The sequence below is a fragment of the Argentina silus genome (assembly GCF_951799395.1).
Source record: "Argentina silus genome assembly, chromosome: 10".
Taxonomy (NCBI): Eukaryota; Metazoa; Chordata; class Actinopteri; order Argentiniformes; family Argentinidae; genus Argentina; species Argentina silus.
In genome coordinates this window covers 17,801,035-17,818,104 of record NC_139664.1, presented here as the reverse complement: position 1 = coordinate 17,818,104, position 17,070 = coordinate 17,801,035, and the positions used below count along the sequence as shown (strand labels likewise).

At 48.7% G+C, this 17,070-nt stretch overlaps 1 protein-coding gene across 1 annotated transcript in view; it reads right to left on the bottom strand.

Annotated features, from left to right (window-relative positions):
* Window positions 1-16,469, bottom strand: part of LOC310811242 (plectin-like) — a gene marked incomplete at its 5' end in the record, with an annotated part of 104,413 nt that extends 87,944 nt beyond the window's left edge. The window contains one exon of the mRNA XM_083679350.1: window positions 16,424-16,469. Within this exon, the coding sequence (XP_083535476.1) occupies window positions 16,424-16,469 (46 nt within the window). The remainder of the gene's footprint in view (window positions 1-16,423) is intronic.
* Between the last annotated feature and the right edge of the window lie 601 nt (window positions 16,470-17,070).

Genomic DNA, 17,070 nt, shown 5'->3' with positions numbered 1-17,070 from the left:
CAGACGGGCGGCAGCATTCTGGATGAGCAGAGGCGGGGAGCCCGGCCAAGAGTGCGTTGTCAAGGCGAGAGATCACAAGTGTCTGGACCAAGAGTTATGTTGCTTCTCCGTTGAGGAATGGACGTATCCTTCTGATGTTGGAGAGGAAGAATCTACAGGAGCGTGCTGTCGCTGTGATGTTCGCCGCACAGGATAAGTGGTTGTCAATTATCACCCCAAGGTTCTTGGCTGTCTGGGAGGGGGTCACAGTAGAGTTCTCTACTGTGATGGAGAAGTCTTGGAGAGGGCAGGCTTTCCCCGGGAGGAAGAGCAGCTCAGTCTTGTTAAGGTTGAGCTTGAGGCGGTGGGCTGACATCCAAGCGGAAATGTCTGCAAGACACGCAGAGACAGGTGTTGCCACCTGTGAGGCAGAAGGGAGGAAATAGAGAAAGAGTTGAGTGTCATCTGCGTAGCAGTGGAAGGAGAAACCATGTGAGGAAATTACAGAGCCGAGAGATTTGGTATAGTGTAAGTCAGTGTGATTCACGCACGTCTTTGGGAATGGTGGTGTGTGTGTCTGCGTGTGTGTAAGTGTGCGTGTGTGTGTGTGTGTGTGTGTGTGTGTGTGTGTGTGCTTCTGTAAGGTATACCCCCAAAAAAATCATGTCCCAAGGGCACACCCTTCAAAGAGATGATGATTTCATGGTTAACATCGTTCTTTCTTCGCTGTTCAAAGTCACCTTACACTCCCCCCCCCCCCCAAAAAAAACCTGTAACTATTTGATCTAAGTCAGCCCTCATCGCACAATCGCCACCACACTGCCTCCCAAACTCAATGCTTCATTGTGAGGGAGTTGGCACAGGGATCAGAAAGCGGCCATTCAACATCTGCAGACAACATAGTTGAACTGCCATCTTCTCTACAGATCTTCTCTGTAGACAAAGACACCCATGTGCCCTCCAAATGAATAACAGCATTACAGTGCCACTGTGTCTGCCAAAGAGAAATCATGGGCAACGTCTTTTTTCCCATGGATTTTTGACAATAAAATTGGTTTATCTGTGCCCGCTTTATCTGTTCATCTGTGCCCTATATATGCCCAGTTTATTGGTGCCTTCGTGTGGAATGCTGCTCTCCCAGATGGTACAGTAATGTGGTTTCTGGTAATGTTGTTGTCGGGTACTTATTGTGAGAAGACGTCAGAAGATCTCGGAGGAAACTTCATCTCTCTGAACAGGCAAACAATGGAGAAGGGACTCACCTGGAGAGAAAAAAAAGAGAGAGAAACAAGACGTCAGTTGATCAGGTATTACTGAAGTGAAGTTACAGTTCGTGTTCTTCCACAACGGGCAAAGACAAAGTCCTCCTTCAATATGTTTTGAGTTAGTAGAGAATGCCATGAACATGAACATCCCTTGGACACTTTCAAAGGCTTCTATAGACAGGTTGATGAGAGAAGCCATCTGTTCAACATAATTATCTTTCTATGGGTTCCATGTGAGAAGATCTGTATCCGTCTTTCCACTGTTTGAGACATTTCCTTTAACCAATCACAAAGAAACTATGTATCTCGACACAATTGAGGAATACCTGAGCTTGGCACAAACTGATATTGGAGCGAAAAGCAACAAGACAAGATTTCCACCGTGAGAGACTGCTGAGTTGTTAGACTGAGGATTCATTGACAACATAGGGGTAGAAAAGTACTGTATGTTCATGACACTTGAACTCTCTCAGTCTGCACAGAGAAACCTCACTCTCCCTTCAGTAAGCCTCGGTTAACTTGGCAACATCGCCACCTACTGGGCTTTCATAGTAGAAGCATGTTACTGAGTGCTGTTTGTAAGACCATTTGAGGCCCTGGCTTAAAGTCAGTACCAGAGACATACAACGCTCCATGAATGTGGAATCTCAAAACGAACACAAAAATAAAATGCTAAAAGATCTCCCTAGAAGATGTCGCAAGCATCCATGTCATGTACAACTATGTGAAATCGTATCCACTAACAGATGGCCTCATACTGAGGTCAGTCCTAACCTGCCCTGAACTTTTACCACCCACTGCGCCACGCTACTGTTTGTAGTGTAAATGTGTTTACCACATCACCACTCACGACGATGCATTGCGTAACCGACACTACGTTAAATCATCACCCTCGCAACACGTCTGAGCCACGGGACCCCCTACAGACCTGAAATAACCTTTCTCTAAAAGAGGCAACACTTCCAAAACAGCTGACATTTCTGTGTTTCCTGTATTTAGTGTCTCCTGTATTTATGTTACTTAATATTTATTAATATAAAGTAATATATTTTTTAATATAAAGTTTTCAGATTGTGATTTATCAACACTATCTATCACAAGGGTGAGACACCGCGTGTCCTAACTGGAACTCTAACTGATTAACTCTGATGAGATTCCCGTAAATAGTTCTGGACATGACAGGCCAGGGAGTGAGAAAACAGAATGCTGCTGTTTAAGATAGAGAAACTGCAGCTCAAAGAGAAACTGTGTTCTGGACATGATAATAGAAATGTTATTTTTAAAACAGTGATGGCTAACACCTGGGTTCTACTATGCCCTGTGGAGCCAAACAAGACAACCAGACAACCAGACGATCAAACCCAGCACAATAACAGCATCTGGGAGGGAAGCAATCATCTCCTAGCACTCACGTAACCCTGTTCTGGAACATTCCGGGGGTAGGAACATTTCCTGGACGTACACAGAGCAGCTACACCAGGGCCAAACAGTTCAAATCGGTACAGTACATGTCAAAGGGTAAAGAAAAGACAACTCGGTGTGTATTACAAAAGACAAAGACATCCATCTAGGCTTTTAAGCCTGTTAAGATGTCTTGTCATGGGAATGTAATGTGAGGTGCTCGGCTATATTTAAGGAGTGTGCATAAGTATAGAGTAGGAATGTGTTGAAAGATAAACTTTATAAATACGTTTCATGCTAAATGCTGTCTTTGGGCACCCACACTCACCGCTACTGGGAAATCTATCTGTGTGCATGATTTGACTGGCAGTCTGTTCCCAGTGTTGGCATTTACTGTAAGTCCCATCAATGCCAGTAGAAGGAAGCATTGCAACACCAGGGGGGGTCAGTGGAGAATAACACACTCCAGTCCTACTTCAAAAGGGCATTGTCATCCACCACTGCCCAAACAGAATAGACTCTGTCACACACACACACACACACACACAGCTGCAAACTGTCTCTGAATCCCATCCCATCCCATCCCTCTCTCTCTCTCTCTTTCTCTCATAAACACGCACGCACGCACGCACGCACCCTCATAAGCACGCACACACACAAACCCCAACACACAAACACACACACACGCACACACACACACACACACACACACACACACACACACACACACACACACACACACGCACACACACACACACACACACACACACACACACACACACAGCCGCAAACTCTCTGAATCCCAGCCAACGCATTCCCCCTCTGACAGCCAACTGCAGTGTCAGGCTTCTGTTTCAGGCCTTTTCACTAGGCAGCAGCGTTGCTGGCATAAACAAAGGCACACAGACACACAGACCACCAACAGACAGACAGACAGACACACACGCTCCTCATTCCACTCCGCGGGGGGGGGTCTTTGAATGACATCCTGCCTTGATGGAGACACAGAGGGACCTTTTCCCTCCTTAACTCGGACACAGAGGGACATTAAAGGACTTCTAATGAGAGTAGGACCCCTGCCAGTCGGCCCTAGACTCTGAATCAGCAGACTTCGCATTCAGCAGAGCATAGAGGGGGTTGGATTGGGGGTCTGTGTTGAAAGGCGTGGAGAGGAGAGGGGACAGTAATGGTGGCTAATGAGCTCACCATGTGTAGAGGAGGAGAGGACACTTAACCTCTCTACCGTGCAGGACTGGTGCCAGCTCTACTTCCAGTAAAGCCCCTCTCCGCTCTGCTCTGAAGAGATGAGATCATATCTGGATGGTGAAGGGGGGCTTAGTGGAGGAAGGCACAGGGCAAAAGTGTGTGTGTGTGTGTGTGTGTGTGTGTGTGTGTGTGTGTGTGTGTCCCATATCTGGTCTGGAGATGCCTGCATCAAATAACAGTCTGATTCTTATAACAGCTAAAAGAGATGTTCTTATCTGGGAAAACATGATCAGTAGCATGATCTATATCAACACACACTGTACACACACTCTGACAACCTCAAACACTAAATGGTTTAGCACCTTTGTACTGTGGTGAATAAAGCCTGTGACCCTAATTACTGTGACATACAATCATTGCCAGTGTGCAAGTATCCCCCTTGTCTACCCTGCAAGCACAGACACGAATGCACACTTCACATAGCTTGAACAAGCCCTGAGGATGAATATGGATTCAGTGGAAAAAACCCAAACCAAATTTGGTAGCTTGGCAGAAATTTGTGTTGATGTCACTGGTTTTATATCTATCATAATCTCTCTCATAATGCTGTGATGATGATGATGATGATGATGAATGATGTCATTGTGTATGTGTGGTCTCTAAACCGCCCCCCTCCAAACCCAAACGTCCACAAACACAGACACACACAGAGAGACACACACGCACACACGCACCCACGCAAGCCTGTATGCACGGACGCACGGACCCACAGACTCACAGACGCACACACACTCACACTCACTCACACTCACACAGAGAGAGCTGAGAACACACACACACACACAGACACACACACACTCACACACACACACACACACACACACACACACACACACACACACTCAAACTCACTAGGCATGCATGCCTTTGAAGCCTGCATGCCCAGGCCTAGAGTATACAGCCCATGGGTCCAGGCAGACAGACACACACACACACACACACACACACACACACCTGTTGTGTGTTAGGTGTGCTCTGGTGCTCTATCCACTCCCCACTCCCCCCCAGCCTGGCTCGTCCTAACTCACTCTCTCTCTCTCTCTCTCTCTCTCTCTCTCTCTCTCTCTCTCTCTCTCTCTCTCTCACGCATGCTCTGCTCTGCACCTGCTTTTCTTTACCTTCAGTCTCCTGTCTTTGTCTTTTCTGCCTTTCTCTCCTTCCAGCCCCACTATTGCACAGTACAGTTGAACACAAGGCTGAGTCTTACCTTTGGTGGAGCAGTAGGCAGAGGACATGCTCAGCAGTAGAGGAGAGAGACCTTTGGAACTGTTGCTGTTCTCGGCCTTCAAATGAGTAGTTTTTTTTTTGTCTTTCTTTGTGCTAAACTTTCTCTTTCTCTCTCTCTCTCTCTCTCTCTCTCTCTGTGTCTCTCTGTCTCTCTTTCTTTCTCTCTCTCTCTCTTAATCTCAGGTTTGTCCAGCCCGGTCTCTGTCTTCCATTCAATGTCTATGTTTCTCTCTCTTTTCAAACACGTCACGCTGTGTAGAGCCACAGAATGGGACTCCCCCCCCCCACCCCACCCTCCACCCCACCCCCACTCCTCCTCACCCCTCCCCTCCTTCACAGGTTGGAGCCGCCCTCCCTGATAAAAACCCATGCGAGTTCTCAGCTTTGTGTGTGTGTGTGTGTGTGTACAGTATGTGTGTGTGTGTGTGTGTGTGTGTGTGTGTGTGTGTATGTACAGTATGTGGGTGTGTGTGTGTGTGGGTGGGTGTGTGGGTGTGTGCGTGTGTGTGTGTGTGTGCATATGTGTGTGTGTGTGTGTGTGTGTATACATATGTGTGTGTGTGTGTGTGTGTATACGTATGTGTGTGTGTGTGTGTGTGTGTGTGTGTGTGTGTGTGTGTGTGTGCGCGTGTGTGTGCGCGTGTGTGTGTGAGTGCGTGTTCGTGCGTGCGTCCGTGCAGCGCTCCCAAGTGCCTTGAGAGAGAGAGAGAGAGAGAGAGAGAGAGAGAGAGAGAGAGAGAGAGAGAGCTGAAGTTTCAGAACAGCAACAAAAGGTGAGCCGGGAAACAAACTTCAAAGAGAACAGAGATGAAAAAAAGACAAATATGTGTTACAGTTCGCTCCTCTCTCCATGAAATAACAAACACAACCGCTTACTGAGCACCAGCCATCATGTTCAGCTATTTAACGCCTTAATTAGTGAGGAGACACATGTATTATTTTCCTAACATCGACGCCTGTCAGCTTCTATTACCAGACACATCCAGCATGAAGCTGTTTCTAAGGCAGTGTCCACCTTCTGAGAGACACGGTGCTTTAGTAAATCATCTATCCTGTCCTTGATCAACAGGGACAGACAGACAGACAGAGGACTCCTTGATGAGATGAAAGTGACACAGGGGTGACTGTCACCGCAGAGTTCCGTGGGCTGGGGGGGGGGGGGGGGGGGGGGGGGGGGGTTAAGTGTGTTGCCTGGCGCAGTGACAGAATAAGGGCTCAGTGACATGGCCCTGTGCCAACCACACTGGGGCTGTATGGATGTAGTGTGTGTGCATGTGTGTGTGTGTGTGTGTGTGTGTGTGGTTCTGTGCGTGTGTGTGTGTGGGTGTGGTTGTGTGTGTGTATGGTTCTGTGTGTGTGTGTGTGTGAGTGTGTGCATGTACGTGTGGTTGTGTACGTGCGGTTGTGTGTGAGTGTGTGTGTGTGTGTGTGTGTGTGTGTGTGTGTGTGTGTGTGTGTGTATGTTTGTGTGTGGTGCATGCGTGTGTGCGTGCATGTATGTGTGGTTGTGTAGGTGTGGTTGCGTGCGTGCGTGCGTGCGTGCGTGCGTGCGTGCATGCGTGCGTGTGTGCGTGCGTGTGTGTGTGTGTGTGTGTGTGCCATGCTGTGTGTGTGTGCCATCGAGCAAGTAGGACGAGGACAAGGAAGTGTATGACCTGTGATGTATTGTCATGGGAGGTGTACGGTACTGTAGCTACAGCATGAAGCAGCTGTGGTGCAGTGTGCAGGTGTATGTGTATAATCAGCTGTGGTGTTATGGTGGTGTATGTGTATAATCAGCTGTGGTGCAGTGCAGGTGTATGTGTATAATCAGCTGTGGTGTTATGGTGGTGTAGCATAAAAAAGACCGTTGAGCAGGTGTGGTATGAGCATGCTGTTAATAATCAACTTCCTGGCATAATGATATACAGTATGGTACACAAACTGGGCTGGAATGCGCTGCAGCAGGATCAGAAGGCAGAAGCAAAGGATTGACCTGAAAGTGGCTCCCCGCTGAATTCAAGTCAGACTGAAACTGAACACCAAGACAATGAGGACAGACAAAAACAGTGCTTTTCTAAAACTATCTTCTGTGGTGTTTTCCTCACTCTAGGACAGGAAGCCTGCGAGTTGAGACAAAGGAGACTGTGTATGACCCCTGGGGCGTGTGAGTGTGTGTGTGTGTGTGTGTGTGTATGTGTGTGTGTGTGTGTGTGTGTGTGTGTGTGTGTGTGTGTGTGTGTGTGTGTGTGTGCATGTGTGCATGTGTTTGTGTGTGTGTATGTGTGTGTGTTTGTAGCTCCGCGGGGCTCTAATTCCTCACTAAACCCCAAGTTTGTCACAGTGCACAGAGTCACGTTCCCTCGTACGAACAGGATCAGCTGAAAGCCCAAGTCCCTAAGTACCGCAGAACCTCGTTCATGGTCCTCACCAGACGTGGATCAAACACACTACTTTATGTACACTATGTCAAATACTTGAGCTGCGCCTGACTTAGCTCGATTATGTGTCAAAACGTCAATGAAAAGGTCCCTTAAAGTGAACACTTTAAGCTAAATCAAGCACGCCTCAAATCCCCCTCGAGGGTCTTAGCCTACAGCACAGTAGGTTGACCCAAGTCTGCTGACCATCTTGAGCCACCAGAGGGACACTCAGCCCAGGGAAAACTGACCCCTGCTGCTGTACTCTCACAGAGGGACAAGCCTATCTACGGTTCTGTACACGACTCCCCAGGGCCTCGCTATCACTGTGACTAGCCCCTCAACAGAGAGGGGAAACATGCCTGTGATGCATTTCCTACCAGTGATTCCCCCCGTCTCCCCCCGTCCGTCCCCCCCCGTCCCAGGAATGTCCCGCTCTATGTAAGCTTGGAGTGGTGGAGTGCTGAAGAGAGGGTTCTGGAAATGGGTGTGAAACCACAGGAATGCAGGTCTGGAGCAGGTCTGAAGCCCATATGGGGACAGTTGGACATAGTGAGGTTCTGCCAAACGTGTTAAACATAAACTCCTGCGGCTGTAGATACTGTAGATGTGTGGTGAAATGCTGTGGTAGGGTATCGTTGGTGGTGATGATAGTGAATGCTGTTGCTAGTGGATTATAACTGTATATGACACATTCAGAGTAGGCAAGCCTTGAGGGTTCACACAAGGACTGTGTTATTGTATCTGTGGCCGTATTTCCATACATCCTACACCCACACCCACACCCACACCCCCCCCCATCCCCACACACACACACACACACACACACACACACACACACACACACACACACACACACACATTCCTCTCTCTGGATGTCAGCCAATCCGTTTGATGGGATTCTCAGATGACGGAATTAGGAAAAACTGGGAATAGCGAACCGACAGGAGATCCCTGCCTGCCTCATGGTCAACAATACCAGACAATGGGTCTACAGCCTCCTCGCCATTGTTCTACCCCGACACTGGAACCTCCTCACAGATAAACCACAGAAGCCCAGATGACCAGAGGCTGATTGTCGAATCCAAGACTAAGTGATTGTAATCAGTGATGAATCCCAGAGTTAATAATGTTCTGGTTCCAGGGATCACAGACAGACTAATGGATCAGATTAGAAGCAGAGCCAGACATGACGTGGTTCTGATTCTCTCTGATAAAGCAGTAGGGGGGTACACGCTGCGATGCGGTCCAGTGCATCCCATTCCCTTCCTGTTATTGACGATCCGAGTGGAGGAATCGATGGTCTTGTCTGCTCGATGATGAGTGATTTCCAGTCGGTCCAGACCGGCACTAATGTCTGCTTTGGCTCCCATGCTGAGGCTCTGCGGCCAGTGAAGGATGGGAAAACCAAACATTCCTTTTATGACTTCGGATCAGAGGGCTCTACCCTGCTGTTCTCCTTCGGATGAGAGGTTCAACCAAGGTCCTAAATCTCAGTGGTTTAATCTCAGGACACTTATCATAACAGTAGGGTTTAGCTATTCCGGCTAAAGTTATTCCGGCTGAAATTTCCAACAGCACCGCATACCACAATGGCCACTTAATCATCTCCGGTTTTCCAATTGACTCACGCGATGCCTCTGCTGTAGAGTGACACTTCTCTCTACGTGCGGATTCTATAGGGCATGTTATTGGCATTCTGGAGCTTACAGCTCTATCGACAGCTGACCGGGTTTGACAGCTGAAGTCTAACAAACTCTTGAGCCGACCAGAGTTGTGGAGGAACAGTCAATACATCTGGTCCAGAATATCCATATTTTCCAAATATATTTATATATATGACATATGATGTATGATCCTGGGCAGGATGAAAGGAATTTCCAACAGCACCTATATATATATATATATATTTCCATATTCCTTTCATCCTGCCCAGGATCATACAGGGGCAGGGCTGTGCAGTCTGGTCCAGAATATCCATATTTTCCAAATAGATATATATATTTTTCTTCATATTTCTTTCATCCTGCCTCGGATCACGGGGCTACACAGTAGCCTGAGGCAGTTTACTGTAAACACCCATACCGGCCTTTCATCTACAGTACAGCAATATCAACAGATTCCAGAAAAACTACAATTTCCTGAGACTTCCAAAACAACCTCCTGAAGCCTTTCCTTCCTGACTTTGTTGCCTGTCTTCCTTTAAGCCTCTCGAACACAAACCGTTAGGTAGATAGGGAGAAAGAGAGATAGAGAGAAAGAGAGAGGGAGGGAGGGAGAGAGAGAGAGAGAGAGAGAGGGATGGGAGAGAGAAAAAGAGAGAGAGGGAGAGATCGAAAGAGAGAATGAGAGAGAGAGTGAGAGTGAGAGAGAGAGAGAGAGCGAGAGATAGAGAGAAAAGGAGGGAAGGGATATATTGTACTCTCAAGCTTTGAGAGGGAGTTATATCTTAGACTTGTCTGTAGGGGGGGTCATTGTACCAAAACTGCTGATCCCACAATTTACTGAAAAAAGGCAATGGATGTAAAACAAATCCGTTTTATATCTTGCCTTGAGACAGAAAAAAGGAACGCAGATAGAGCCCAGCAGTGTGCTGAGTTCATCCTCCTCGCTTCATTGGAGGGTTCAAGGCTGGAGACTGGATAGGATGGGGGGGGGGGGGGGGGGTGAGGTCATGTGGGCGTCAGTCTCCAGTCTCCTGACAAGGATGCCATCCTGCGATGCTGTGAAGCTTGTCCTCGCACCTCCATGTCTCTAATGAGCCTGGGAGTGTGTGGAGGAGCTGAGGCTGACCAGCTGGAAAATAACACTGGGCTGTCAAACAGAGCAGTGTCATTCCCACACACACGCACACGCACACGCACACACACACACACACACACACACACACACACACACACACACACACACACACATGCAGCACTCATGCACGCACACACACTCATACTCACACTCACACACACACACACACACACACACACACACCATCATAAGGGGCAGATGTGTTAAGTAAACACACACAGGAGATTTAACCTCTCACTCTGTTGTCAAATGAGCTTCCATTCATCATAATCTGCCAGCGTGGCACTTCTTCATGGAGGAGGAGGAGGAGCAGTACAGAGTGACTACTGCAGGGACGATGAGAGGCTGATGGCTAGCAGTGCTCTGCAGGGGAGGCCGGCGGAGGTAGAAATCGGAGGACGGGGCTCATTGTAATGCGCGGAACGGAATGAGGAATGGTATCAAACACGTGTGTTTGATACCATTCCTCATTCCGTTCCGCGCATTACAATGAGCCCCGTCCTCCGATTTCTACCTCCACCGGCCTCCCCCCGGTGCTCTGTCATCATCACACTGGTGGTCATTTTCACCAGTCACTTGGTTATTGGGACAGCGTACATGTCAACACCTGGTCACACCCGGTGACGGTAGAGAAGCTTCAGAGTGGTACATCGAAGATAAATACAGTCATATTATACTGCAGGTGAAAAACTATGCTTGGAGAAAACTAAGCCGCACTCCAAACACCTTTCATACTGCATTCTTTTACCTTCAGACATGTGAGTTGTTTTGCTGCAAACAGACAACAAATACCAACGCCAACTAACTGGTTATTTCAGTCCTAAAAATTCTTGCAGCCCCCGTGACTTATTCGTCCAGCTACAAATCTTGTCGTACAAATGCAGTGGAGTAGAGTTTTAGCAGTCTCTCTGAGAAGTGAGATGGTATTATTAGGGGTTTAGGCTAATGTCGCTTGACAAGCCCAGGGAAAATAGGTCAGTACTCAGCTCTCTCTGAAAGGGGCCATGGCAGAGAGGTATGTGGTGCCCTACTACTTGCCATGCAGGGACTGGCACAGCACCGTGAGGGGCAGACTCTCACACACACACACACACACACACACACACACACACACACACACACACACACACACACACACACACACAGAGAAACACACTTTGGTTCTGGTTGGGACAGCTCAGGGCTTTGTGTCCTCTTCTATCCCTCTTCTCCGTTTCAGGTTGAGGTTTTGGGGTTGGGCAAGGGACAAGGTGGGGGGGGGGGGGGGGGGGGGGGATGGGGGGGGGACATCATAGTTCACCATTTCATGTAGCCCTCTGCTTGATTTTGATTCAAACAAACCCTCGTCTCTGAGGGTCAGAGACTAGTGCAAACAACCGCACGCAATCAACTGGACCTGAAAGAGACCAGCACTTGGAGCCTACTGATAAGGGCAGTCAGTCAGCTTCCGAGATAACTAGACCGTTTGTATGATCGAATCTGACAGTAGCATAAAGCCTTATCAGTCAACAGTGCACACCTACGGTAGGTTACATCATACAGTACTCTGGATGTTATTTGTGTACGCAGAAGAAGACCTTCGCTTTTTTTCCTTTGCTGGAAAGGAAACAGTGGTAGTATGGTAGGTCCTGGGCAGGAAGGAGGGGTACGGTCAGACAGGTCTCTTGACAGGAGACGGGGGAACAGGAGGGCACGTCGAGGGCAGGATACTAGGGTAGGGAAAGGCAGGTGTAGGGCAGAGACCATGTGACAGGGAAATGGGGGCAGGAAGACAGGGTATGTGGAATTGTGGAATACCTCCACATTCAACACTCAAAAGCTGGCCAGGGGATTCCCTTTTACAGTAATTACTGCCTTCCTTTCTGTGTGTGTGTGTGTGTGTGTGTGTGTGTGTGTGTGTGTGTGTGTGTGTGTGTGTGTGGGTGTATGTGTGTGTGTGTGTGCGTGCGTGTGTGTATGTGCGAGTGTGTGTGTGTGTGCGAGTGTGTGTGTGTGTGTGTGTGTGTGTGTGTGTGTGCGTGCGTGCGTGTGTGCATGCGAGAAAGAGAGAGAGAGAGAGAATGAGAATGAGAATGAGTTCAGGTTTGGTGCCAAGGCTTGCTGCAGGCAGTGTATAGACACGATTGTGCTTAACACAGAATAAAGGCAAGAGAGGTTTTTCAAATGATTCCTAATACTCCCCAATAGATCCCAAATCACTGTTCGCCTTCGGCACAGAGCGAATCCCAGTCCATGTGTTAAGCTAAATGAAGAAAACGCTTGTTTGGCGAATCTCCCAACGGCAAAAAATAAACGAGTTCACTGGAATTCCAGTATACTTCAGTGTGTTTCTGGAACCTTGCTTTGCACACATTGACGGTCATCTTAATCTCTCCAAACACATGTTTCACACAAGAAATGTGGGGTGCACTCGAGCAAGAGGTAGTTAGAACATTTCCTGTGCAATCAAGAGGTGCTTCCTTTGGACAGAAACACCCTTTGTCCTTCAGAATCTCTCCAGTGTGTGTGTGTGTGTGTGTGTGTGTGTACGTGTGTGTGTTTGTGAGTGCACAGCAGTCTGTATGACGTGTGTGTGTGTGTGTGTGTGTGTGTGTGTGTGTGTGTGTTTGTGTACTGCATGTGGGCCTCACCCCCTCTCTTTGCAGAGCTGCATTGCAGAGGCTTTAATGGACTGAGATAGTAGGGTCTAAATCATAAACATACCCCCCTCCTCCTCCTCCTCCTCCTCCTCCTCCTCTGAGGGGCCTTTTAATCCAGCCTGCCCACCAGTCAGGGAGGCTGCCTATCAGCCCACAAGCTCACCATCCACCCTCCACCACCATCACCACCGGACATTAAGGAGGGAGCAAATGCGTTGCTTTCCAAAAAATTCCCCCCCCCCCCCCCCCCCTCTGTTCAGACATCTATCTTCACCCCCTATCATAATGGATATCACAGACCTCAAGGAGCAACCATTTAACGGTGCGTCATGTGGCCTACAGTGGCCGGTTAGCACAGCCTCGACGGCGGATTTCAGGATCATCCCTCATTGTGAAGGCCCGTCCGCAGAGGGCTTTCTACAGCAAGACCGCCTCACTCAGGTGTGTCTTCTCCTCCAACAGAACCAGAGGTTCAACGCTTTCTATCTTCTCTCCTCCGCCCTCCAGCCAGTCATAAAAAACCCCTGTCATACAGCGTGTCATAGACACAGTGGTTTAGGAGTTGCAGCAGGTATCGGTGGCCATCGGTCCCCCAGGGTTTTCAGGGCTACAGTTAGCATCAACGGCTATCCGTTATAGGACTTCAGTATAAAGTACCGTATGGCGTATCTTTAATAGGACGACGACGGGGATTTAAAGCTAGGTCGTTTGTCATACGAACGGTGGAGGACGACAACAAGTGTCTATAGGTATTTGTCATCCACGTACAGGACAGTTCAGCTGGCTTACAGTAAGTGTCTATGGCTATCTGTCATCCACGTACAGGACAGTTCAGCTGGCTTACAGTAAGTGTCTATGGCTATCTGTCATCCACGTACAGGACTGCAGGACTATGGGGTTTCGTACGGTTGTAGATCACCATCAGGAAGTTCTAGCTCAGACTGAAATCGATCCGCAGCAGGAGAGATCTGATATATGAGAGCTTCTCTGCTTCTCTGCTTCTCTGCTTCTGCCTCTGGCTGCTGGTGGCTGGAGAGGCAATTCATCACTAATCTATCAAGCAAGTTCCTGGCAACACGCCCTCCCGCTCCTGCTGCTACACAGCACTCTGGAATACACAGGACGCAAATATACATGTGTGCAAACACACACACACACACACACACACACACACACACACATTCATACTGCAGGCCTATTATAGATACACATTATAGATACACATTTAGATACCCACTCACACACACACACACACACACACACACACACACACACACACACACACACACACACACACTCCTAGAGCAAGGCCTACATCTAGCCTAGAGCTGAAAGAGAGAACTCATGTCCACCCTCTCTACCCCTTCTCCACGACGCTGCAGATTCCTCCATGTGACAGATGAGCCTCCGTGACAAGGCGTCATTTAGAAGGCCTCATAGAGGAACACTGTCCAAATGTAGCACAGTGACGAGACCCAATATCAGTGCTGCTGCTGCTTATATTAGCATGGAGGCGCTAACAGGCTAGCAGGCTAGCTCAGGGCGTGATCAGGCAGAGGAGAGTGACATGGCAGTAATTAGACTGGCCCATTGATCCTGGACTTCTGATGAACCCCCCAGTCTCTGAGAGGAGTGCTTAGCCGGACTAAGGGATGATGACTCTCCCCGACTCATCCAGGGGTAGGCTCAGGACTGGCATTTGTGCTGAGTCGGGGGGAGGGGTTCATTTATTCACGGTCAATCCATTTGGATCCCCCACGCGCACACACGTACACACACATACACGCACACGCAGGTGCGCGCACACACACACGCACGCAGGTGCGCACACACACCCCCTGGAGAAAAGACATCTAAGCTCTGCTCAGAGGGTCAAGGAGTGCTAGTCATTACATCATCGGGGCAGGCAGACTACAGGATCATTAGTGCTGCCTCTGCACTTACACTCACACTGGTGTCACAGCACACAGGCTAGTGACTCCCAACTCCATTAGTATCAGTATCATCATCATCATCATCATCATCACCACTACTATCATCATCATCATTATTATCTCCATCACCATCGCCATCGTAATCATCATCATCGTGATCATCTCCATCACCACCACCACCACTACTACCACCACCACTACCACCATCATCATCATCTTCATCACCACCACCATCATCCTCATCACCACCACTATCATCATCATCATCATCATCATCATATCCAGTATAATCATATTTACTTAATCTTATTTATCAGGCCCATTCAACAACATTACTCTCCTCCTTATTCAGAATCAGTGAACAGTGTCGCTGTACTAAACATGTTCCTGTATACCGGCTGTCATTCCAGCTGTCATTCCTAACATTCCTCCAGGGGATGAAAACACCTGTCCATCATGACATCATAACAGAAACCTGACAGAAACTGTCGAACAGGGAAGCACGCGCGCCAAACTGGTTTACGAGTTAAAACCTGACCGGTTACTGCAAACAAGCAGCCTCCATCCCGTAAGCTTAGATCTCCTGTAGAGATACCTGGAGACAACAGAGACCTCTATGAGGCTTACAAGCACTGGTGGAAATCACGACGGGGAACCCTGTGTGTCCAGAGGCAAATTCAATGCTGAAATGAAAGTATTTTAACACCACAGAAAGGGTCCCCCTCCATTTCAACCAATGCTTACAAGTATAGGGTTACATCTTCATTCATGAGGTTCGAGTAGACACCCAGTAGTAGACCTGACTCCAGGAGAGAGGGGGGTTGCAGAAGATTTGCCTGATGGGTTTGCATGGGAAATGTGAGGTTGAGATGCTACTAGCCTGGTTAGTACAACAGAGTCTGCCAGAGCAGGGGGGCATGGAAATATCACAAGCTTTTTACACAACCACGCCAGGTCAAAGCTACTCAATCACAGCTGACTACAGGCACTTTGTCCACTTTCTCTCTCTCTCTCTCTCTCTCTCTCTCTCTCTCTCTCAGACACACACAGACACACACACACACACAAACACACACACACACACGCACACACACACAGATACACACACACACACACACACACACACGCACACTCTCACACACTCACACACACACAGACACACACACACACACACACACACACACACACTTTACTCTGTCTGATTTGAGGCATATTCTAGCAGAACTTTCAAACAATGCCACTGCCGGGCGGACACCCCTCCCCTCCCAAGCTGCCCTCCCCTGCAGACCCCAATAACAAAAACAATGTTTCTCTCTCTCTCGCCTCCCTCCCTCCCTCCCTCCCTGCCTGCCTCCCTCCCTGTCTATCTCTCTCTCTCTCTCTCTATGTATGTCTGTCTGTCTGTCTGTACAGCATGCCTGCCTGTCTCTGTCCCTGGGAGTGTACAGTGCAGCCAGCACAGAAAGGTTCTCTAAACTCTACCAAATCATGTCTGTCCACACCGGCAGTACCTTTCAGAGAATTGATCTCATGCTGGATGGACCGGCTCCTGTCCATTGTGACTCTCTCTCTGTCTCTGGCCTCTTGTGATGGTGATGAAGATGACGCTGACGAAGAGGATGTTGATGACAGTTCTCAATGAAGCTCCCTTTCTGAAGTACTCTGCGTCTCTCCCTCTCTACTTCAGGTGGACTTGGTCAGTGTCTGTGAGTCTCGGACTGCACCTCTGCAGGTTTAGGAAATACCTAGGCTCTGTCTCCTTTCTTCTCTCTCTCTCTCTCTCTCTTTCTCTCTGTCTCCCTCTTTTTCACTCTGTTTCTCTCTGTTACCGTAGCGCTGCTTGACTGGCCGGGAGGCGGCTGTGTTTTGGTCCCTCAAACACACATGCACACACTCTTTCTGTGTGTACAGGAATCTGAACAGAGGGAAGCTCCTCCCTTCCTCCCTCCCTCCCTCCCTCCCTCCCTCCTCGTCCGCCACCTACAGTAAAGCCGGCTTTTCACAGTGGGCTGTGCCTCAGCGAATCGCTGCACAGCAAAGTCATCACATCCAATGGCTGCCCTGTTGACCGGTTCATCGCAGGCTGGACCAATCACCGTGTGACTTTGCCGTCCACGCTCATCAGTGTAACAGGAAGAACAGTGAGTTTGAAAGAAGA